We start from the raw sequence: 24266 nt of genomic DNA on the forward strand, positions 1-24266 counted from the left end.
AATATATACAGTATATAATTCTATAATATATATAATATATATAAATATGCATATTTGTACATTATATGAACATAGATATTTTAAAGATATTTATACTACGCATACTATTTTATAAATTGTCTAGTTCACAGATATTTTTAATTTATTATTATTTTTTTAAAGATTTTATTTACTTGACGGAGAGCGAGAGTGAGAGAGCATAGAGGGAGAGGGAGAAGTGGATTCCCCTCTGAGCAGAGAGCCCAACGTAGTGCCCGATCCCAGGACCCTGAGATCATGACCTGAGCCAAAGGCAGACACTTGACCAACTGAGCCACCCAGGAGCCCCTCATAGATATTTTTAAGAAGTATATACCTACTTAATTAAATCATAATGACTAAAAGATATTCCATTATATGGATATGCCATAATTTACCAAATTTTCTACTCTTGGTCATTGAGATTGCTTCTGAAATTTTTTCTATTATTAACACTGTAATTACCCAAACATACATTTTCATTCACTTATCCATTCTTCTTTTCGGGTCAAGTATTTTATACTATGTAAGCTTGAAGATTTAAAAATTAAGAAAATTAACAAAAAATTTAAATATTAAAATACAAGCAAACTGAATCTACAGTGTTAGAATTCAAGATAATGGTTGTCATTGGGGGTCAGGTTGAGTGTTTCGATGGGAAGGAGACATAAAAATTGTTTCAAGCGCACTTGGACTGCTGTGGCTTGATCTGGGGTTGGTTCCATGGGGATGTTCACTTTGTAAACATCCTAGGAGCTGTATACTTATGACTTGTCACTTTCCACTTTCTTGTATTTAGGTTGCACATCAATGGAATAAGTTAAAAAATTGTACTATGATATGCATCCATGTTTATATCCTTAAGTAAATTCCAAGAATCCAATACTATTATCATTTTAAGATTTTTTTAAAAATTCGTGTTGCTAATTATTCTGCAGAAAAATTTGCACCAGTTTGACTCTTATCAACACTATATAAGGTGTGATTTCACTGCATTCAAATTAATACTGTCATCATTTTTTCTAATTTTTAATGATTTATAAATTTAAAATTTGATTATTTCTCTCTCTAACTTTTTATTTGGAACATTTTCAAACTTATAGAAAAGTTGAAAGAATAATATAATGGACATGCAGAGCTCCTTCATTAGATTTGCCAACTTCCAACTTTTTTGTCACATTTGCTTTCTTTCTCTGACTCTATTTACCCCCCGACACACGTACACACATACCCATGCACCCACTTGTGTGTATATTCATACACATTCAGTTTTGAATTCTGAACTATTTGAAAATAAGTTTTAGACATCATGACAATTCACCCCTTAATGCGTCACTTAAGAATAAGGATATGTTTCTACATAACCATAATCCCTCTACCATGCCTTGAAACATTAACAGTACTTCCGTATTATGAAGTAATATCTAGTCTGTATTCATATTTCCACAATAATCTTTTCTGTTTTTTAAACACAGGGTTAGATAAAGTTCATTCACTCATTGCACTTGGCTGTTTTGTCTCTTTAGTCTCTTTTTATCTGAAACAGTCCTGCCACCTTACCCTACCTTGCTTTCTTTCACCACATTGAAATTTTTCAAGTCTAGGTCACTTGAAAACCTTCTGTTTGTTTTCCAGTGTGTACAACTCTGCTTGATTCTGTGGGTTTATGTTACAAAATTATTATAGGTTTCCAGAGGCACATGTATCAGCAACTGTAACAAATTTTCATTTTTGGCTATTGGTTAATCCGAGCAGGACGCTGGTTCTCCAGTTGGGCACCAGATGTTTTTACTGAGGGAGAAAAAAAAAAGCGTTAAGAGCCTTTAAATCTTACACTATTGCTTTGATCATTTAAGAAATAATACTGACATTTCGCTCTCCGAAATGTGTTGCAAGGGTTTTCCTTGTTATTGACACGATATATTATTCAATGAATCAGTGAGTATAGAACCAGTTTAAAAGACCTGAAAAGGCAGTGACAGCCAAGAAGGATATTTTGAAGTTTGAAATGATCCCTATATAAATAGAACGGATCAGCATAACTTTGGGATAAAATTAGCCGACAGTTTGTGGGCTCTCCAGCATGTGCCTGTTTGCTTGGTGCCGCTCTCCTGATAAATCACAACAAAGCTTCCAGAGAGGAAGGATGGAAGGCGCCGTCACCCCTATCACTAAATCTGCAGCGGCCAAGTTAGTTAAGAGAAATTTCCTTGAGGCTCTAAAGTCAAATGACTTCGGAAAACTGAAGGCCATTTTAATCCAAAGGCTAATAGATGTGGACACAGTTTTTGAAGTTGAAGATGAGAATATGGTTTTGGCATCTTATAAACAAGGTAAAAAATTATAGGTGTGATTATAAAATTGATAGAAAATGGATTTTTTTTTTTTTTGTAATGCACAGTGTCGGTCACCCACTCTAAGCCAGTAGCTCTTACTGGCTTTTAAGTTTAAGTATGTATTTTAAAAATATTTCTAATTTAATCTTTTCTCTTTTTAACTAGACAGCATCATGGGTGGCGTATATTTGCATTTCTTTCTTTCTGTCTTTTCTTTTCTTTCTCTATCCTTGTGTCTGGAATTTGAAATCCTGGACAATCATATTTATTAGTGTACTTTGCTTTTATTTCTAACTTTTCTTCTGCCTAAAATGACACAGAATAAAGAAAACATCTCTAGATTATGGCTAAACAGACTGCTAAGATCTAATCCAGACTGTGTGACTGCCTTGGGGACAGAGTGCTAACTCTATGCTCACACAGCCACTTAAAGATATATCATCTCTGTATCTATCTGGTTGGAAAAGGGAATTTTTGCCCCCATTTGGAGGGTTAATGAATGGGTAAGGCTCTGCCTTGATGCACCTTGCTGGTCCTTATCATGTTAATGAGTTTTTAGTTCAGGCAAAAAGCTGAAACCAGAAAAACTAAAAAGTTAACTTTTTTTCCTTGACTACAATAATAGATCAAAATTGTAGATATCCTGAGTACAGAATGTCTGCCTTTTGAAGAACGAGGGTAACAAGAATGAGAACTGAATTTTTTTTTTATCAAGGGATTTTTCTGGAACCCACACTTAAGAAATCAGAAATAAATTAGAAGTACGCAGATTCTGATTTCCCAAATCAGCTAGTTAATGGGGAACTTGAGTAGCGAGGCCATCTGGTGAGCAGACTACAAACAAACACCATGTCCAACATCATTTCTGTTTAAACAAAATAGATGATAAGGTCTGGTGTACATTATTTGGAGAGAGATAGCAATTCTTTCTTCATGTTGAAAGTACTTTCCGTTCACATATAAATCATCAGCACCATGAATTTTCAGAAACTAATGTTAATGGTATATATTTTCACATTAATTTACTGGACTGTGTTTATGATTTTTCCTGGAGGGCTTTATCATAAATCGGCATTGCTACCTTGACTGGAAGAGAATGAAGAGGTTTGTTTTTTAAAAAGTAGTTGATGGGGCTCTGTTATAAGGAAGGAGCGTATACCATATAATCAGATTACTTTAACCTTCTGGATTTGTTCGTGAAAGACTGAACGCTAAATACATTTTTAAGGTATCTTTTAAGCTTAACATGTATGCCCATGAAAATAACTTAGGTCCAAGTCAGTGTAATTTATTTAACACTGAGTTGTGAAGACTACCTTTTCCCATCTCCTAAACATGCCAAATTGCATGGATCACCTGAGGTTTTAAGGTTGTGAGAAAAAGGAAGTTTTAGGGCAGGCTCCGGGGAAGAAGGGTGCAGTTTCTCCTGCTTCCAGTGGGGTCATCACCCCTGAATCAGAAGAAAATGCAGTTTTAATCCTTTCTGTCAATATGAGCCGATTCCTATGGTCCTCATAGAGCTAAAAATTCATTCACAGTAATGGGTGTTTTCATAGTGTTAGGACTGTGGGATGTGGCTTTCCATTAGGGAAACAGCAAATTATACCCTCTGGGAAAGGAAAAGTAAAGTTCCATTTCTTATACATGCCAGGTGAACATATGCACAGAAATAAAAGGATTTATGGTCATATCTTCAGAGTCTATACAGGAATTGTGTGTATGTGTGCGTGAGCACATGCTTGTATGCACAGAAAGAAATACATGTGCTCTTTGTTTAATGTGGGTATAAGAGTCCATCTCTTTAATCTTAAACCCAGATTAAAGCCTCATTTTTCTTCAAAGCTTCTTCAAGTTTTTTTTCCTACGTTTTCACATGTCTTCCAGCCTAATTATCAATCCCTTTAATATTTCAGTCAGGAATGGAAGTGATAAATAGAATCCTAGTTGCTAGCCAAGCAAAGTTGACCTAAGTGGTTATATCAATTTCTTAAGTCACAAAGGAATTCCCTACCCTGTTCGGGTAGGGCTGAGCAAGCTACACTGGTTAATTAGTTAATTAGGGTTAGTTCCTTTCTGAATAATTCTGAGGCATGACACCCTTTTCTGTGTGGCCTTGAAGGGTATGCAGTTGGATTAAACTTTGTGAGACTTTATTAAATCATAGCAGACTTTTAGGACGTTGAATGCTGTTGGATTGTTAAGCAGCAGTTTTTGATTTTTAAAAGCACCTTTGAAAGGCTCCACGCAGAAAAGTGTACAGATCATAAGTGTACAGCATGATTTTCATAACATAAACAAACCTATATAACCAGCATCCAGATGTGGAAACAGAAACGTTATCTGTTTACTTTTGAAGTGTGAGAATCTTCAGGTTTTAGTTACCTTGTGGCTTATTAAGCACGACAATGTTTAAAACCTATAAAAGATACCCTGTGACCTTTAAATTTGCTTGTATAATTAATAATGTAATCTATATTCAACATTTCATTGTCCTGCAGAAGATCAACAGGGGGACAATTAATCCCAAACCATTTTTACTTCTTTCAGGACATACAGCATTTTTCAAAAGTGACCACATTTTTTTTCCCCTAACTATGGTATGTCTAAGTTGGTATACAAGTCAGTTCATAATTTTTGGAAAGACAATTCAGAACTCTGTTGGCGAGGAAATCAACTTGGGGCCTAAACACTGCTCCCCCAAATCCACCATCTAATTGGCACACTCACGTAAGCAAATGTATAATGTGGATTCTGTGAGGAAGGCAGAACAAAGCATCTGGAAATTCACTTCTGCTTCCTCATCCCACTGAGTAGCTTCTCTTGCCCATGCGACAGAGAGCAGAATTCCAGAGCTCAGGTTCAAATTGTGGGTCTCGCCTAGCCCCAGCACCTAAGAATGATTCTTAAAGTTAGAGAGCTCTTGTTTTATTTTTTAAAGTTATGTTAAACCTCATCAACAAATCTTCAGATAAAATCATGTTTTATTAAATGAAGAAAAAAAAACCTCTCTCACACTTTGGAAAGCAAACATTACAAACATGCTGGCTGGCATTTGGGGTAACCCCTGGAGGACAGCAGAGACATGTGTCTCTAAAGCAAAAAACAAGCAAGCAAAATTCCATCTACCAGACGACGGCTTTAAAATGGGGATGGCGTGAAGAAAAGTTAGATACACAAACAAGTTTTTTAACTGCCACACGCAGTAAGTAGTTGTGAAGTCAAGGGATATTCATGATAGAAAGTTTCCCATGAGCCAAGTGTGCAGTATCCAGAGTGAACGCAGGATCTGTAAGAAAACCCAAAGCTATTCATATGGGTTCTCACTAGTGATTCCTATATTGGAAACGTGAACATCTGTACAGCTGTTTCCAAAGGCTTTTCCAACTACATATTTCGATTCTCTTTCAGATGTATGAGTCTTGGCGCGTTAATGATACAGGCAGAATATCATACTTCTCTCTTGGGTATGAAATTCCCTCGTCAGCAAGGTTAATCAGAGTCCTTTTATTAATCAGTGTAATGCACTTTAAGTACTTCGTTTATGGCCCACAGCCGCAGGTTCTTTGGTTGGTAGTCATATTTTTAATTAAAATAACCAATGAGTGATTTCGCTGGAAAACTTTCTGGCAGGTACTCTGTCTACTTTACTAGTAACAACTGCCTTCCAAATATCTTGAAAGCTCTTATTTCCACTCTCTTAATGAATAATCTCTTTATCACCTCATTTTCCTCTGTGCCAGAAATTCGCTCTCCTACTTTCCTATCACCATCCGAAGGGTTCTTTTCCCTTCCTGGATGTTCAAACTTTTTTCTTTTAAATGTTGCATTTCAGGCTGACTTTTTTTTCCCTCTCCTGGGGGAGCTCTGAGATTTATCCTGAAAATATTAGCTATTAAAAGATAGCCAAGAATTGTGCTTTAGTCTATAATCCTTCAGGACTGTGTAAATACGTGGACACAGGCAGAGCAAATGTCTGCTAATCCAGCCACGAGCAGCATGTGTAACCTTTGGCTGTAATAACAGAGGCTTCTCATGTGTGGGGTTCTTTGGACTCAGACAACATTATAGCTGATAACTGTTGCAGAGCCCAGGCTTAGCTGAAAGTTTACCAGGGATGTGTACATCCCCACCAACATGAAGCAGAATCAATCCCTTCTTCCAAAAGATAGCCCAAACACTAACTCTTCTCTCTTTACCGTATTTCCTGGGCGGAGGGCTTTCTACTCAGCTATTCAGGCCTATCTCTTTGGTTTCAGATTTAATTAATTACACACACACACACACACACACACACACACACACACAAAATTATGCGGAATATCTTTGTAGGGGTAAAATTTCTAAAATCCTCCTAGAACTTTTGCCCACAAGTGCTGTTGGTTTGGGAGTGTGATGTGGGCAGTCAGCAGATCACCCACGGCCGTTTAAAGATTTGGGGAGACCAGAGTTTGAGTTGATCTGTCCGTACCGGTGAGACAGGCATGAGCACTTTATGCTACTTAATCTTATCCTTATTTGTAAAGCGGAGACTTTGTCAAGACCCTCTCCAAATCCCCTGCCTGCCGATAATCTATGATATACGAAGGGGAAATGATATAAACAGATGATGTGTCATGGTTTGGGGAAGGTGAAAAGTAACTGCAGATACTATAAATCTATGTGGACATGGCCTGTATTTGAGAGTCTCTGTGGGCTTTTTGCCTAGGGGAGGATCCATAGTCTCTTCTCAGTTAAACCCCTCGCTCAAGCAGGGCTCTTCGAGCATCGCTGCCCACGCACTGCAGACCTGGGTGGGGGGACAGAGTGAGTGGCTAACAGTTTTAGGGAGGCAGAGCCTTCTTTACTACCCTCTCAGGGGCTTTGTTCCCAGATTACCCCCGCTGGCCTTTGTGCCCATCTGAGCACACAGAAGGCAGCTTGGCACCTGCCAAGGTGAGCAGAGAGAGGCTCTTTGAAAAACAAATGCTCAGAATCAATCACATTCTAGTCCTGAAGCCCTGGGATAATTCTGCCCCGGAAAGAAGGAAGAGTGTACAAAATGAAGATGCCTGATGAGTTAACTGTAGTTCGGTTAAGCTGTGACTGTTGGAGGTTATATGTTACAGGACAAATTCTGATGCCTTGGTGTTTTGGTATCAACACAAGCATGTTAATTGGTGCTGCCTCACTGTGGTTTCTGAGGGTGGCTTTACCTCAGTTTCGGTCCCCAGAGTGGGTAGGTGAGGTGGAAAAGACACTCTTGCTCCTTCCCGCACTTGGTACAAATCGACCTGTGGCTGCAGCCTCATTTTAAGGTGTGAGGGCACAAGGGGTGACGGTACATAGCCTCCTTGCTATGGGCTGCTTCATTCGCTCCAGAAGTCTTCCCTGCTATGCCTGGCATTGAATGATCCAGAATCCTCCCCCCCCCCCCCCACAGATGCACATACACACCACCACCAAAAAGTTCTGCAATGCCGCTTCAGGATACACTTCGGTGGGCTGTGATCTGTATCTGACAATCTGTCCCCTTCCTATTTCTCTATTCAGCTTCTAGGGGCACCAGCAAAGGTGTCTTATTGCCAACCCCCTACACACATTTCCATCTAGGAGAGGTGAGCCGTAGGCACAAGTTCACCTGGGTGGGGGTGGGCTGAATCCCAGGACCTGGCTGTCTCCGAGGCTGATTTACTGGTTAATGATTATGACCAAAGAACAGGCAGAGGCAAGGGACTGAGACTAAGGACAACTGATGCATGCAATAAACGGGGCAGGCTAGATTCTCTAGGTGCTACCGGGAATTTAGGAGGAAGAGAAAACATCCACAAGCAAATGCATTTCCCTATCAGAGATGTGGCATATTATAGATGAATGCAGGATCTGCTTTCCTTCCTCGTGATTTGTGAAGCAGGCTTGGCGCTAAAACCTATTCTGCTTCCACAAAGACAAAGACAGATGGAAACCCTGCACTGCAGATATCCTGAGTCCATTAGCTTGGACTGAGGCGGGCGACTTATGGCTCTAGCAGCCTGAAAAAGTGGCAGTTTTCTCATCTGGAAAATGAAAGGCTTGGACTGGATAATCTTCCCCCCAGCGCTAACATTCTGTGTTTTCTTTGATTTTACATCAAAATGGTGTTTTCTTAATCAGCTCTCTACTGCTTCCTTTCTGAGATCATTTTTCTTCCCATTGCAGAAGCAGGCACGAGTTTCCAATCAGTTGGTGCACAGAGCTGCCAAATCTTTGCTGCTAATCAGCATGCAAAACATACTCCAGTTTCCAGATCTGGAACCAGCCTCTTTCCAAGACAGTTAGAAGAGACTGGCTTTGCAAATTGCTTGTTGAGGAAATCTGAGCGTTAAAATGACTGATTAAGTATTGGTGTTAATGTGATTCATTCATTATCAAAAGCAGGTTGCACACCACAGAGCTTGAAAACTCTGCTCAGAACGGAGATTCAATGTACGTAGCTAAATAGAAACGTATAAATGGGTATACACACATGCAATGTGTGTGCCTATCTGTTTATTCACACACATTACAGGCACAAGGTTGATAATTCTGCAGCCCAGAGTGTCTGTGATACTATTTGTCTCTGCAAGAGAAAAGTTCCTATCAACAAACACCTTCTCTTTACAGTGTCTGGAGTCTCAGATTAGTATCTTAGCCCTTAGTTCTATTAGTTGAATACAGATTCCTACATAAATTCGGATAATCCTAAGAGGGTCACACTTTAAAAAATCCTCAATTCATTAGACTTTAGTGTGAATTAACTTTGGATTTCTTTTTAAAGAGGCGATGTGGATAAGGGGAGAGCTGAGAGGGACGGAAAGTCAAATTGCCTTAGAATTCTGAATGGAATGAAAAAAGGGTGTGTGTGTGTATGTGTGTGTCTAGGGTGGACTGTGGGCTACAGAAAAACAAACTTGAGGTTGGGTTCATTCATTCCCTCAGGATTAGTCAGCATTGTACACGACCCTATAATATGGCCTTGAAACTAAATTATCTTTCTCCCTCTGAACAGGGGGACAATAGTTTATTTTAATTTCACTTATTTTTACAAATAGTTATACATGCACAAGGTATTGAATTTAAAAGCTCAAAGGAGGCATCCAAGGTTGAGTAAATCTATGTCCTTGTCTCCCAGCCCCTAGTTCTTAGAGGCCACTGCTGTAACCAGTTTCTTGTTTGAGGTGTCGATAAATATTTTCACATATGATAGCATATTATGCACATTGGTCATCCCCTGCTTCTCTTGCTCAATAATATATCTTGAGATTTTCCCATATCAGTGTACATAGAACTGCCCTCTTTATAATGGCTGTATAGTATTCGATTGCATGGATGCCCCATCATTTTTTTTAAACAGTCTCCTGTTGATGAAGATTGAGATTGTTTCCAATCGTTACCCATTAAGAACAATGCTATAGTGTGGTGCATGTTCTTGTCCACAGGCCAGGTTATCATAATTCCTGAGAACTTTATACTTTTCACAGAGTTCAATGCAGATGGTATTCTTGGAAGTTGGGCAATACAGTGGCCCTTAAAGAGCATTTCATACGTGAGTGATGATACTTGTAGGATAAATACCCAGGAGTAGCACATGTGTGATGTTTCTCACTTAAATGAGAGAATTTTAATACCTGATCGCCAGGCCCGCTTGTAATGTAGGCCTCATCCTCCGAGCGCCCTCCAGATGCTCAGCACTGTTGCCCAGAAGTATTCCCAATATTCTAGATTTATTCTGACCTCATCTAATCAGTGACGAATACAACTTTTACCCCTTTTGTTTTGGGCCCTGCACTTTTATTAACGTGGCTTAAGATTGGATTAAGCTTTTTTGGCAGCTCCATCCCCCTGTTGGCTCCTTTTGAGAATTCTGTCAACTCAAATCCCTAGGTCTTTTCTCAAATAAATTACCATTAAACCATATTCCACTTACCTTGTATACTGGAATTTTATAACTTAAAAACAACCTTCTGATTTATCCACGTTAAAATATGTTTTGTTGTTTCAGCCCTAGAGTCTCTTCTAAGCTGTTGAGTTATCTCTACATCTTCATCTGGCCATCAGTATTTTATCTTTCTGAACATATTTTCCATTACCCACTCATAGTAAGCTTAATGCTATGGCTCTAGGTATTGACACTGAAAGAAGGTTTATGAAGTTCTGTTGTTATGGCTTGTGAGACATGTGAGGGAGAGAGGGACAAGGGGAGAAGAGAACATTTCCAACAACTAATGGGAAAAATTTATCTAAGATCTCAGTTCTAGGAACAGCTATGCTTCTCCTGAGCAATTAATTTGTATATAGCTTGTGGGCATAGTTAATTGTGCAATACATCATGTTTTCCTATTTATTTTGGCTGCTAGGAAGTTCAAAGGCAAATTTGCAATGTGGTTCTAGTGTATAGGACACAGTTTGTATTTTGTGTACCGATCTTAACCCTTGACCACTTTTTTTTAACCTACATTTTTTTTTCCTTTGCCCTTAGATCATTAAAAAAATCTTGTATTAAAAAAAATCTTGTGTAAAATTTGTGAGTTGCCTTAAGTTTTTCTTATCAGTAAGAGATATTGTAAAAACCAATAGGCAGGCAAATAAAATCTTGGCAAGACAAATATTTTTAAAGACATCAAATACATTCATACCTCCGATTGACAACAACAGCACCAACTATAGGGCAAAAGAACTGTGATGGAATAAAAGATATAATCTTGTAACTAACAGCTTCAGAATCATTCAGGACAATAATTGGGAGTTGAAACAATAAGAGTCTCATGTAACTCACCATGTAAAATAAAATGCGATCCCATAAATGAGGGTCTCAAACCCAAATGCCTTGAAAGGCTAGGAGGATAAAGTAAATAAAGAAAGCAGGTAATGGAAAATACTAGAAACAGAGAAACTCAAGAGTGCCTGTCCCCCTCAAGTATATCCAAGTATGCTTCTAAACTAGACATTTGCAGACCCATCGGTTACTAGTTTACAACTTCTGAATCACTGCCCCCTCCAGTTTTATAAATGTGACCAAAGTAAAAGTCTTTGTAAAAATTCTCACAAAACAGAAAAATCCTAGGCCAAGAACTTAAACTTTCTTTCTTTTTCTTGTTCAGGTTATTGGTTGCCTAGTTATAAATTAAAGTCTTCCTGGGCAACAGGCTTGCATCTCTCTGTCTTATTTGGTCACGTGGAATGTCTTCTGGTGCTACTGGACCACAATGCTACAATCAACTGTAGACCCAACGGGAAAACCCCTCTTCATGTGGCTTGTGAAATGGCCAACTTGGATTGTGTTAAGATCCTCTGTGACCATGGAGCAAAGCTCAATTGCTACTCCTTAAGTGGACACACAGCTTTACACTTCTGTACAACTCCCAGCTCCATTCTCTGTGCCAAGCAATTGGTTTGGAGAGGTAAGCCTTTCTGGGTGGCTGACATTGTCATCTATTTGCACACTCATGGTTGTGAAACTTGGTGATCATTACTTTCTTCAGGTAATGTAGTAGGGACCCAATTTATAAGTCTCAAACACACATACACACACACACACACACACACGTATATATAACACTATATAACTATATAAATGTGTGTGTTGGTCCAGGTAAATTCAGTGATGATCACATTGGAATCACTGTTTTTTTTTTCATTGGAGGAGGCTTATTAGTTTACACATTTATTTAACAAATATTTATTTAGCTCTTATGATGTGTCAGTTAATGTGCTAAGTAACTGAAAAAAAATAGTTTCTGCCCTCAAGAAGCTATATTCTAGTAGGGGAGATAACTACTAGCAAAATAAAATCATAAACATATAATAATAAACTGGGAAAGGAGCCAAACAGGGTGTTATGAAAGAAAATGTCAGGGGTCAACTATTATAACATGTATAGACTACTCTAAAGATATGACATGTGAGGCTGAAACTTTATGAATGAGAGGGAGCTAGCCATTAAAAAAGGAGCCAAGGAGAAGAGGAGTCCAGGTATAGAGAATAGCATGTGCAAAGTTGCTAACTGACTGAGCCATCCAGGCACCCCGGGATGCTATTTTTTAAGATGGGGAGAGTTGAGGAAGAAGCATGTATGTGGGCAGGATCACTAAATTAGTTTTTTAGGGGCGCTTGGGTGGCTCAGTTGGTTAAGCATCTGACTAGATTTCAGCACAGGTCATGATCTCAAAGTCCTGGGATCAGCCCTGGGTCAGGTTCCTGCTCAAGGGGGAGTCTGCTAGTCTCCCGCTCCTTCTGCCCCTCCCCCCACACAGGCACGCTCACTCCCTCTCTCTCAAATAAATAAATAAATCTTTAAAAATTAGTCTTTTAAAAGTCAGTTTACGGAGGTATAACTCACACACGGTAAAATTCAGTATTTTTGAGAAACACATAGTCATGAAACCATCACCACAGTCACTTAAAAAAGTTCCCTGGTGCCCTTTATAGTTAATCCCTTCGCTTTGCCCCCACCTCCAGCAACCACTGGTCTGTCTTCTGTCTCTATAATTTTGTCTTTTTCAGAATGTCATACAAATTAAATTATACAATATGTAGGTTTTTGGGTCTGTTTTTTCCTATTTAGCATAATGCATTTGAGATTCATCCATGTGGTTGCACTCACCAGTATATCAGACCTTTGATTGCTGAGTAGTATTCCTTATATAGATGTAACACAATTAATCTGCTCCCCAGTAGGGGGACATTTGGATTGTTTCTAGTTTTTTGGCAAGTTTGAAAAAAAGCTGACATAAAGATTTGCATACGGATTCTTGTGTGGAAGTGTTCTCATTTCTCTTGGGTAAATACCCGGGAGTGGGATGATGGGTTGTATGATAAATTTATAAGAAACTGCAAAACTGTTTTTCAACCTAGTTGTACATTTTGCATTCCAACCAGGATTGCATGAGTTCAGTTGCTCTCCATCCTTGCCAGAACTTGGTAATGTCATATTAAAAGAAAAATTTATTTTAGCAATATGAATAGGTTTATAATAGTATGTTATTATGATTTTAATCAAAATTCCCCTAATGACCAAGGATGTATGGGTATGTATTTATTTGCCAGATGTGTATTTACTTTGGTGAAATATCTGTTCCTATCTCTTGCTCCTTTTTAAAAATGGGTTGTTTGTTTTCTTATTATTGATTTGTGAGAGTTCTTTATATATTCTGGATACTAGCCCTTTATCAGAAATGCGGTTTGCAAATATTTTTATTCATTCTTTGACTTTCCATTCTTCCTGTCTTTAAAAGAGCAGAAGTATTTAATTTTAATAAATTCATTTATCAATTTTTACCTCTTATGGCTTATGCTTTATGTGTCCTACCTAGGAAGTCTTTGACTAATCCCAGGAACAAAGATTTTCTCCTATGGTTCCTCCTAGAGGTTTTATAATTTCAGGTCTTACTTTTAGGTCTTTGACTCATTTTGAGTTAATTTTTGTATATGGTATAAAGCACAGGTTGAAGTTCAGCTTTTTTATACATGGATACATTATCTTATATATCCAATTGTTTCAACATCATTTATTGAAAAGACTGTTTTTTCTCCACTGAGTTGCCTTGGTATCTTTGTCAAAAATCAAGTGGCCAGATATGTATGGATCCACTGATCTATCTATCTTTTTTTTTTTTTTTTTTTTTTGCTAATGTTCTATTCGCTTCATTGCTGGAGCTTTATATTAAGTCTCAAAATCAGAGTGAGTTTCCCCAGATCAGTTTTAAATATGAGAAGTTTCAGATCGCTCTGAGACCTCAAAGTGAATGAGTCCAAGTTGCACTTGACATAAACGTGTGGATTGCAGAAGAGAGCTCTGGACTAAAGCTGTAAGTTTAGGAATCGTTGGCTTATAGATTGTATTTGAAGCCAAGGGAATCAATGAAATCACTTGGATAAAGAGTGTGGAGAGAGAAAAGAGAATATAGGACCAAGACCTGATACATTCTTACATTTAGGATGTTAGCAGGATGGAGGGGGGCCAAGGAGAGTGAAATGGATTGGTAAGTGAAGTGAGAGAAAGCCCAAAAGCATTTTTGGCATCATAGAGAATAAGAAAGAGGCAGGTTCAAGAAGGAGGAGGCGGTCAGCTGTATCGATGGCTACTGAGAGATTTAATTATATGTTCCTTAGATTAAGTGACAGAATTATCACTGACAAAAGCAGTTTGGGTGAAATGGTGGGCGTAAAAGCCAGATTTGAATGGTATAATGTGTGAATGGGAGGATAAAAGCTAGGGATGCCACATACAGACAACTGTTCAAAAAAGTCTGGCCGCACGTGCAAGCATGAGTAGTGTGATTGCTGAAGGGGGCTGGGGGCACACACAGCAGAGTGTTCTGTAGTTGGAGATAAAAGGAAATGTTTGTGTGCTGAAGAGGATGATTTATAGAAAGCCAACAGTTGAAAATGCACGAGACAGGGTAACTAAAATGTTCAAATCTTAGCAGCTGAGAGGGGGTGGAATCCAGAGACTGTTGGATACATCCTCATTTTTAACTGATGGACCAAAGTAAAGGATGGCTTTAAAACGCCAGAGTGCTTATAGATGTGGCAGTGGTGAGATGGAGATCATCTCTGATAGCTTTTGCCCCTCAAGAATGGATAAGGCAAAGTAAGTCATCAGCCAAAAACAAGAGCAGAACGGGTGGAGATTTTGATGAGAGTGGGAAGGGATGGAAAGGTCATGGGTGAAAGATTAGGAGAACAAGCTTAAAGATGCCAGGGTCTTCTCAACCTGTGGGAATCCAAGGGGAAAAAAAAAACCCATCCAATTTCCCCTCCTTCTTGCCCGCCCGGGGGAGGGGAGGGTCTAGTGCAGAGACACATGGGGGAGGGGTAGGTGTCAGTTGGGACCGAGCCACCTACAGCACGTGGCCATCACCACTGCTCACACTGACTTACACATTTAGGGTTTTTAGGTGTCGTTTTAATTTTAATTCATATTTTAATTCATTAATTTAAACTTCTAAGTTTTTTTATTTTTAAAATTGTTAGAAAGTTAAGACACGATATATTTGTTTAACTATTGACTTTTAATATTGCTACCTTTTCATTGGGACTTCATCAACCACAGACTGAGAGCGAGCTGCCAAGCCTTTCACTCCTCAGAGGCGTCACCAGAGGCGTCACCATCTCATCCCCCAGAGGACGTGCTTACTGTCTATCCCCTTTGTCCCTATTGACAGAGGGAGACTACCTGAAGATGAGAAGGAGTAAAGAGGTAGGGAGAGGCCAAGGAAGGCTCCCTGTAGGCTGCCACTAATGAACTAGGCTAATAATAATCAAGGAGGAAGAATGCAAGTCCATTAAAGATAAACTTACTCTTAGATCCGTGGCATCAAAGGCCAAAGCCACAAAGAAAAGAAAGATGAATTCGAGAAAGCAAAAATTTTCAGTGTTCGAGTTGCAAACAGGTCCTAAAATAAAAAGGCTGTCATAAAACTGGAAAAAAATATTGAGACTAGATGGACAAAGGTCCTCTTTATAGCCTTCACATAGAGGGAAATCTTTAGAATAAAGTAAGGAGATTAAAAACTAAGAGAGAAAAATAGAACAAAAGACCAAAAACAGATATAGGTATTTCAGACCCTCTCCCCCCAAAACGTATATAAACAGCAAATAAAGATAACATAATGATCACCTGCCCTGATAATCAGTAAAATGTTCATTAAAATGAAGGTGCTTTTGTTGTTATTTATTACATTAACAAAGATACAAACGATGACAATACAGATGTTGCCAAACACAAAGACATGCGTTCACACACTCTTAATGGGACGTGAATGGGTCTGAAGGGCAATGGCAAAAGCTCGAAAACTTTTGTAGCTCAGAAGTTCCGCCTCTAGGACTTAGGACTCATTCTGCACCTTTTGGCTCATATGGGCCCTCATTTATGTAGGGTCTCCAAATCAAACTTTGGGTTCTTACCTCAAGGTTATACATTGAGTCCAAGAGATAGCTGATGAAGGGCGCCTGGGTGGCTCAGTCGTTAAAGCGTCTGCCTTCAGCTCAGGTCATGATCCCAGGGTCCTGGGATCGAGCCCCGCATGGGGCTCCCTGCTGGACGGGGGGCCTGTTTCTCCCTCTCCCTCTGCTGCTCCCCCTGCTTGTGCTTTCTCGCTCTGTCAAATAAATAAATAAAATCTTAAAAAAAAAAACTTTTAAGAGATAACTGATGAGAAAGAAAGAAGACATTTATCATGTAACAGAATTGGGCTTGGTTGTACAGTCTGCAGAACACTGGGAATGAAAAGACTTTCTCCCCATTCTGTAAGAGTCTTCAATATAGTGCAGTCATACTGTGTTTTTTATAATTTTTGTATCAGAAGCTTTGACTGGTTAAAGAATACTTTCAAAATATACATTGGCATTTTTCATTTTTATATATATTTAGAGTCACAAAAAATTGCCTAATTTATTTTTTGCCTGGAATCACTTATATTACTGAAAACTGAAGAATATTTGCATGTCCAATAGAAAAAAACTTTTTGAGGATTTTATTTATTTATTTGAGACAGAGAGAGGGCACAAGTGGGTGGAGGAGCAGAGGCAGAGGGAGAAGCAGAGCCCCCGCTGAGCAGAGAGCCTTACACGGAGCTCGATCCCAGGACCCTGGGATCATGACCTGAGCCGAAGGCAGACGCTTAACGACTGAGCCACCCAGGTGCCCCTTAACTCATTATTATCCACATCGCATGCAGAGTCATCTAGTTAGGAACTGTAGGAGCCCCAAATGTGTATGTCTAGCTTTGGTGATCCTAAATTCATATGCACCTGAACACAGAATCTCAAAGTGTATAAGGCAAAATCAGCAGAACTATACCACTTTACTGCAGTTATCTGGGCATGCATCTCAAACACTGAAAAGTCTGAAGAAAGCAGGAAGACGGAAATAATAAAGATAAGACCAGCAATCAATGAGATTTAAAAAAAAAAACAGATTTTAAGAAAGGTTTACCCATTGTATAGAATATTATTCAGTCATAAAAAATAATGAAGTCTTGATACATGCTACAATATAGATGCACCTAGAAAATATTATGCCAAGTGAAAGAAGCCCGGCACAAAAGGCCACATATTATGTGATTCATATTTCTATGAAATAGCCAGAAGAGGGAAATGCACAAAGCAGATTAGAGTTATCAGGGGCTGGGGGAAAATGGTAATGGGGAATAACAGCTTAATGGGCATGGGTTTCCTTCTGGAGGGATGAAAATATTCTAGCAGTTAATAGTGGTGATAGTTGCACGATATTGTGAACATATTAAATGCCACTGGACTGTATACTTTAAAATGGTTAAAATGGTGCATTTTATGTTATGTGAATTTTACAATAAAAAAATTAAATAGAGGGGCACCTGGATGGCTCAGTCTGCCTTCAGCTCAGCTCAGCTCATGATCCCAGGGTCCTGGGATCAAGCCCTGCGAAGGGCTTCCTGCTTCTCCCTCTTCTTCTCTCCCTCAAATAAATAAATAAAATCTTAAAAAAAAAAGAAAAGAAAAATTTTAAGCTGTGTTACCTTCATACCATATAGAAATTAAAGATTATGTTGTAAAAAATGCTCATTGACATGGAACAATTTTTAAAAAGAAGTTTATAAGAGAGTATAAGCTTATTTTTCTAAAAAGTATATATGATTATGCATATCAGGAAAGAATATCCAAATTATCAGAGTCAAACCTGATATTGTAGCTAATGTTTAGCTATAGCTAATAAGCAACTTCAAAAAAGTAAATTTGTTATTTTAGATCCTTACTCCTAGAATCACACATTTTTTTGTTTTGTTTTGTTTTTTAAAGTGTGGTGCCCAGAAAATATATCAAAAGCAAAACACTTTGTGAATCAGATAAATGAGGAAAATTTCACCCATTTTATGGTTGGAGAAATAGAAGGAAAAAGTAGGGCCTTGAAGTAGGTCTCGCAGACTAGAAACTCTAGAAGACCGTGAGCATCTTGCATTCTTTCTTTTGCATTTTTATGTCTTCAGCCTCTGGACAGTGCTTGGCACATAGGAGGTACTCCATAAACGGTCCCTGACTGATCTGGGCATGGCTCCAGGAGCCCTGAGTGCACGGATGGGAACTCCGTTTATCTAATAAATGGACACTGTTATGTTCATGGTTAATGAATGAAATGTGGTTGCTGGTCAGGTTCATCCTCTCCATCTCTGGGGGGATAGTTGAGGAATGGATTTTCTCTCTCTTGGATTATGTTGTAGGCACTTTGAGGAGAAGTCACATACATCACTTTGTGGCTGGACAGAGGGAATTGAGTCAGCACACAGACAAGGAAAGTGAGTCAGTCTAACATTAAACTCGGGGACCGGAGAAATCCATTAGAGGGAAAACCAATGCCATGGCAACTGAAAACCGATGTAATTTCATTTGCTACTTAATGGACTCTTTGTAGAAAAAAGTGCTCTTTGTGGAAAAGGCTAATTGAGGCCAAAAAATTGCATGCAATTTTCGCTTAAAGGATTTTCCCCTATTTTTTCAATGTTGCAGAGCCTGCTTTGTCCCTATGCAGGATTTTGTCTGCTATTTTTCTGTTTGCCTTTCTACTTAATGCCCCCCATCTTCTGGCCTTTGTTTCCTTTGGTATAAGTATAATAGTGCTCATCAGTTGAGAGGGCTTATTTACCTCAGTGAAAATGTCCTCTCCGTGAATCCTGCATTTCCCTACGAATAAAGAGAGTCAGGTCAGGTTTAGCTGGCTGAATAGCAGTATATTATTTCTACCTATTCCCTTTCATAAGAGGAAAATGAAAGCTGCTTGTTTTACTCTGCATGAAGCAAATCCTGACAGTTGGAGGAAAAATGTGTTACTGCACGAAAGCCATAAAAATTCAAATGTTTCTTCCCAGAATGTAGTATGAGGTCAATGTAAAGGAGACCCTGCTTTCTCAACGACGGTCCCCTGCTATTTGGTGTGAGGACAACACAAGTTACCCACATGTTAGGAAAGCCCCGTTCAGTGATGAGAACCCAGCAAGGCGAGATGTCATGGGACTTCCCTTTAGCCAAGAGATGCTGGCTCGATAGGCAATCCCTGTCCCCACTCGGTCACGCTTCATGTCGTTCCAGCTCTTACGTTATATGTTGTCATAGCACAAATCTGACCATCCTTGTCGTTTGCAAACAACTTTGAGGATTTTTGCCCCATCTGCCTTACGGTTGGTACCACCTGTGCAATATGAATTCAATCTTTTCTTCCAATTGACATTACTTATTAAATTAAATTTTAAAAGAAACTGCGTATCACTATAAAAATTGATTTGTCACTCTAAAAGAGAGGGCAAGATCCCTTGCCATACATAGAACGTAACAGTAACAGCAAATAACAGGTGGTGAAATTCTTGACTTCCATCTGCCCAGAGACTCTCTTTTCTCAGATGGCAGAGAATGACTCAAAAGCCTCATCTTCTGGTTGCTATTTTTTTTTTCTAGAAACATTGTCTCCAGTGATTATGCTCTGAATTAGTGAACTTGAAATTTATTTGCAGGCCATGTCGCATACCCAGTCAGGTAGCAGGTACTCCCAGCCCGTTAAAGAGTGGCCCACATAAGATCACAGCACACTGTGAGTGACACTGCCTTAAGCAGTGTTTTCTAAAGTTGATTGTTTATTTAGTGTTGATTTTAGAAGCATCCCCTTTAAAATCAGGAGTGAGACAAGTCTGCTGTCTTAGCTACGATTTCAACTCTGTCCTCGAGGTCCTTGCCAGCACGAAGAGAAAGCAAAAATAAATAGTATGTATGAAGATGGCAAAGCAGGAAGCAAAACTGTTGTTATTTTGCACAATATGTTTGTCTACATAAAAAAAATAAACAACAAGAAAATATAAGGTCAAATGGTTAGAATTTGTAATTGAGTTCAGCAGAGGTACTGCATTTGCGATCAATAGCCAAAACTCAATCGTATCTCTAAATACCAGAAACAAGCGGCAGGAAATTATTATGTAAGAAAAGATACATTTATATACATCAGGAGAAATTTAAGGTACCTAGAAAATCTATTCCACAAAAGCGTGGAAAAATACAAAAATGGATGAGAAGACATTAAGAAGATACCACAGGCAAGGTTTATTATGAAAAATGTAGTTCTTGATATGCCCACCTAAGTGGCAGCCACTTTCACTCCTTTTAGCTCATTAGTTTCGTATTTATCTCCATATTGCTAAATAAATACCATTTATTTTGGCATAAAATTGAAAAGAATAACTAGCAATATAAGCAATTTCTGATAATATATTTATTTATCATAATGGAAGATGAGGCTCTTGCTCTTTTTTCTACACCCCCCTTCCCCCATACAAGTACCTTTCCCATCTTCCATCCTCACAATATCATGACATTATAACCACAAGGCTTGTGGTAAACTGGGATAACTTCTCCTTTGTACATTTTGTTTTTCCTGGAGTTGTCTCATTTTTTTTTTTTTTTTTTTGCTTAGTTTCCTATGGATCATCACTATTTAACCCCAAACTTTTTGCAAATGGTTTTAATCTTTTTTGAAAATATTTCAGTTTTTCTTACAAAAAAAAAAAATCCCTTCTGGAGCCTTCAGGCCTAGATGGTCCAACTGCTGTCCTCCTGGGATCTCCATTCCCCATCATCCTGGAGACTCCCTTTGCCTCTCACCCATGTTGAATTTCCTGTGTCCTGGATCCTGAGTCTCCCTATATCTTGGTTTGTTATCTGTTTGGGTGGAGCACCTCCTCTACTAGATTTCTGAGAAAGGGAACAAGAGACTACACATCCCCCAGAATGCATTTATCCTACCCTGATATGGCATAGAATTCTAGATGGGTAATCATTTTCTTGTAGAATAATGAAGACATTTCTCCATTTCCCTCTGGTTTCTAGTACCACTTCTGAAAGATCAGGAGCCATTTTATTTCTTCATCTTTTATATATGACCTTTTATCTCCTGTCTTTTTGTCTTTGGCATTTGGAAATTCCATGATGATCTGCTTTGGTGGGTGTATTTTCATCCATTGTCCTGGGTCCTTTCAACCCCCAAAGGTGCAAGTCTCTAAGTTCTGATTTCTTTTCTTCTATTTTCTGCATTCTCTGTCCCTTGAATTGCTATTCTTTAAATAGTATACTTCCTGCACTTTTTATCTAATTGTCTTATCTTGTCTCTCCTGTTTTTTTGTGTGTGTTCTTTTTTTTTTTTTTTTATTAAGTAGACTCCACGCCCATTGTGGAGCCCGACACGGGGCTTGAACTCACGACCCTGAGATCAAGACCTGAGCTGAGATCAAGAGTCAGACGCTTAATCAACTGAGCCACCCAGGCGCCCTACCTCTCCTGTTTTTTTATTTCTTTATCTTTATGCTTTCCTTTCTGGGAAATTTACTCCAGATTATTTTTCTCTTGTTGTTGTTTTTTTTAATTGTCTCTGTCTACCATATTAAAGGCTTTCCTTAAATTTTTATAATCTTTAGATGTCTGCTGATAGTTAAGATCGAGTGACTAAAAGCTGTTTTGGAATCTCAGTGTATGGGTAAGTTTAGTTTAACTATTAGCTTTGCTATGTCGGATCTGGCTGGATCTTTCATTTGAGAAATCTCTGACATAGTATCTTTGGATCTTTTTTTTTTTAGGTTGGCCAGGTTCTCAAAATAAATAAATAAATAAATAAATACCTCTACCTGATTTCTTCCTGGGTTAAGACCCAGTTGCCTATTTTCTAAGTGCTGAATTGAGGAAAAGGGCTGGGAATGAATAAGGAGTATACATGCTGTCTGGAATGCTCTGTCTTCTCCTCTTGACCGAGCTAACTTCTAGCACCTAAGGCCTTAGTTCAGACATCATTTCCAAAGATCATTCCTCCTGAATACCCTTCAATGAAGTTAGGTCCCTATGTCACTCTGTATTCTCATGACATGTAGTTTTCCTTTGTGGCACTTGCATTTTGTTTAATCCTTTGACTAGTATCTGTTTCCCTGACTAATCTATGTCTCATGAGAGCAGAGTTTTGCTCAGCATAGGGCAGTGTGTAGTCCATATTGGTTGCTGATTGTGGAGTATTCGTGAATGTTCTGTTGAATGCAAGTACCAGCACTAGGGAGGACGGTGGGATTGAACCAGAGCAATTCTGTCACCATTACTGGCAAGATGACTCTTGGTTTATGGTCCATTGCACTCCTTGCTTCTCTTCCCACATGAAGACAGTATGAAGAAGGGAGAAGCCAGAAGTGTCAAATACTATTGAGGAATCTAGCAAGATGAGAATTAAAAAGTTTACATTAATTTAATGACATGGAAGGACTTGGATATTGTAGTAGCCGTTGAGTCACGGATGCAGAAATCAAAGTAGAGGGGATTGATAACTAAAACAGGTTGCGAGTGTGAACAAATCCACTGAGGAAGAGTGTTTGTGGAGAGGAGGCAGCAGGGCAGAACATGAGGGAAATGGGGTTGAGAATTGTCTTCTCTTAGATGATGGAGACCTGAGCATTTAAAAAATGGGTGGGGGGCAGACTTTGAGATCAGAGGACGGAGGGGGGATAATTGAGGCTGTGAGGAGTCTGAGAAGTTTGGGAAATGAAATCTAGAACCAGGTAGAGGGATTGACTCTAGAGGGGAGGGCGCCTGTTACAGTGTAGCTGGAGGCAAAGAAGGAGAGAAGATAGGAATTGATAGGTGTGGAAAGGTTTGTGAAGTTTCCATCTGAAAGGCATTTTCTATGTAAAAGAGGAGGTCAGCAGATCTGAGAAGGGAGAGAGAGAGGAAAGAGTTAAAGAATCGAGGAGGTGGAAAAGGTCTGAAACAATCATTATGGACAGTGGGGGCATAAATCAGGCAGAGAAAGAGAATCACTGGATGGCTGACCAGTCTCGAGGACCCAGCTGAGTGTTCTGTTTGACTCGATGGCGGTACCCGGCTGGTACAGTTGGCACATCACTGGGAGTATGATTTTTGCTAGATAGCTCTCTGCACTTGGGTGTGGGCACCGAGACAGAAGCTAATTGGGTTCATTCATAGCACCAGGTGGGTACTTGGAAGAGTTGGAGGTGGTTTTGGCAAAAGGGTTATTGAAATGATGGAATATGGAAGTAAGCTGGGTAGGGAGAGGAGGTGAATAAGGAACATCTGCTGGACAAAGAGAACACAGAGAGGGGTTCGAACAACACCAAGATAGAAAGATAAGCAGCTATAGTCAGAAAACTGAATGTGGGAATTTGTGATTTCCGGAGACTGATCAGTTGAAACTAATTACTCAGCCCAGGTATGACTGTGGGTGGGAGTCACTGGGTCAGTGAAGAGGAGAAAGCCACCAGGGAGAATGAGATCGGGACATTGAAAGACCGGGGCATTGGGTGGTCGGTCATCCATGCTTTTGTTAAAGTCACCCAGAATTTGTGTGGTGAGGGATAATGTGAGTCAGTCAGCCAAAATCTTCAGAAACTGATGGGGAGATAAATGTATTCAGGAAGGAGGGCAGGTGGTATAGATTAAAAAAAAAAAAAAAAAAAAAGCAGAGCCCTAAAGAAGCGGGGATGTTCTTTTCATTTTTATTTATTTTTTCAAGAGAATTAGAGAGTAATTGGAAGCAGCAATGGGGAGCCAGACATATGAAAAAGAACACCCAGCTATATGCTGTGGGCCAGAGTTAAGCATCCTGCATCCTTTCTTTGAGCTCGGAACAGGGCAAAGCTAGTTGGGTTGCCATGGTGACCAACGCCATGTCTCCGGGCTCATTAATCCTGTGTTCCAAACGAAGCACTTAGCAATAGCTTCTGAATAAATGCAACAAAGCTCTGCATACTGAAAAGGGCACATTCATGGTAAGCAGGGGAAAAAGGTTTTCAATTTCATTCATTAAACTTGAGTAAATAATTTAATATCTTTGTGCGTCAGTCCTCCTAGCTAATGAATAAGGATAAATGCTTAATGGAAAATCTAGCCTAATAAAGTTAACAGCATCAG

The 24266-nt window shown here is 39.1% G+C and overlaps 1 protein-coding gene across 1 annotated transcript in view; it reads left to right on the plus strand.

Annotated features, from left to right (window-relative positions):
* Positions 1-2142: 2142 nt before the first annotated feature.
* Positions 2143-24266, plus strand: part of ASB4 (ankyrin repeat and SOCS box containing 4) — a 54078-nt gene continuing 31954 nt past the window's right edge. The window contains exons 1-2 of the mRNA XM_027574655.1: positions 2143-2351; positions 11450-11749. Coding sequence (XP_027430456.1) covers positions 2165-2351; positions 11450-11749 — 487 coding nt within the window. The 5' untranslated portion in view covers positions 2143-2164. The remainder of the gene's footprint in view (positions 2352-11449; positions 11750-24266) is intronic.

The sequence above is a fragment of the Zalophus californianus genome, chromosome 12 (genome assembly GCF_009762305.2).
Source record: "Zalophus californianus isolate mZalCal1 chromosome 12, mZalCal1.pri.v2, whole genome shotgun sequence".
NCBI lineage: Eukaryota > Metazoa > Chordata > Mammalia > Carnivora > Otariidae > Zalophus > Zalophus californianus.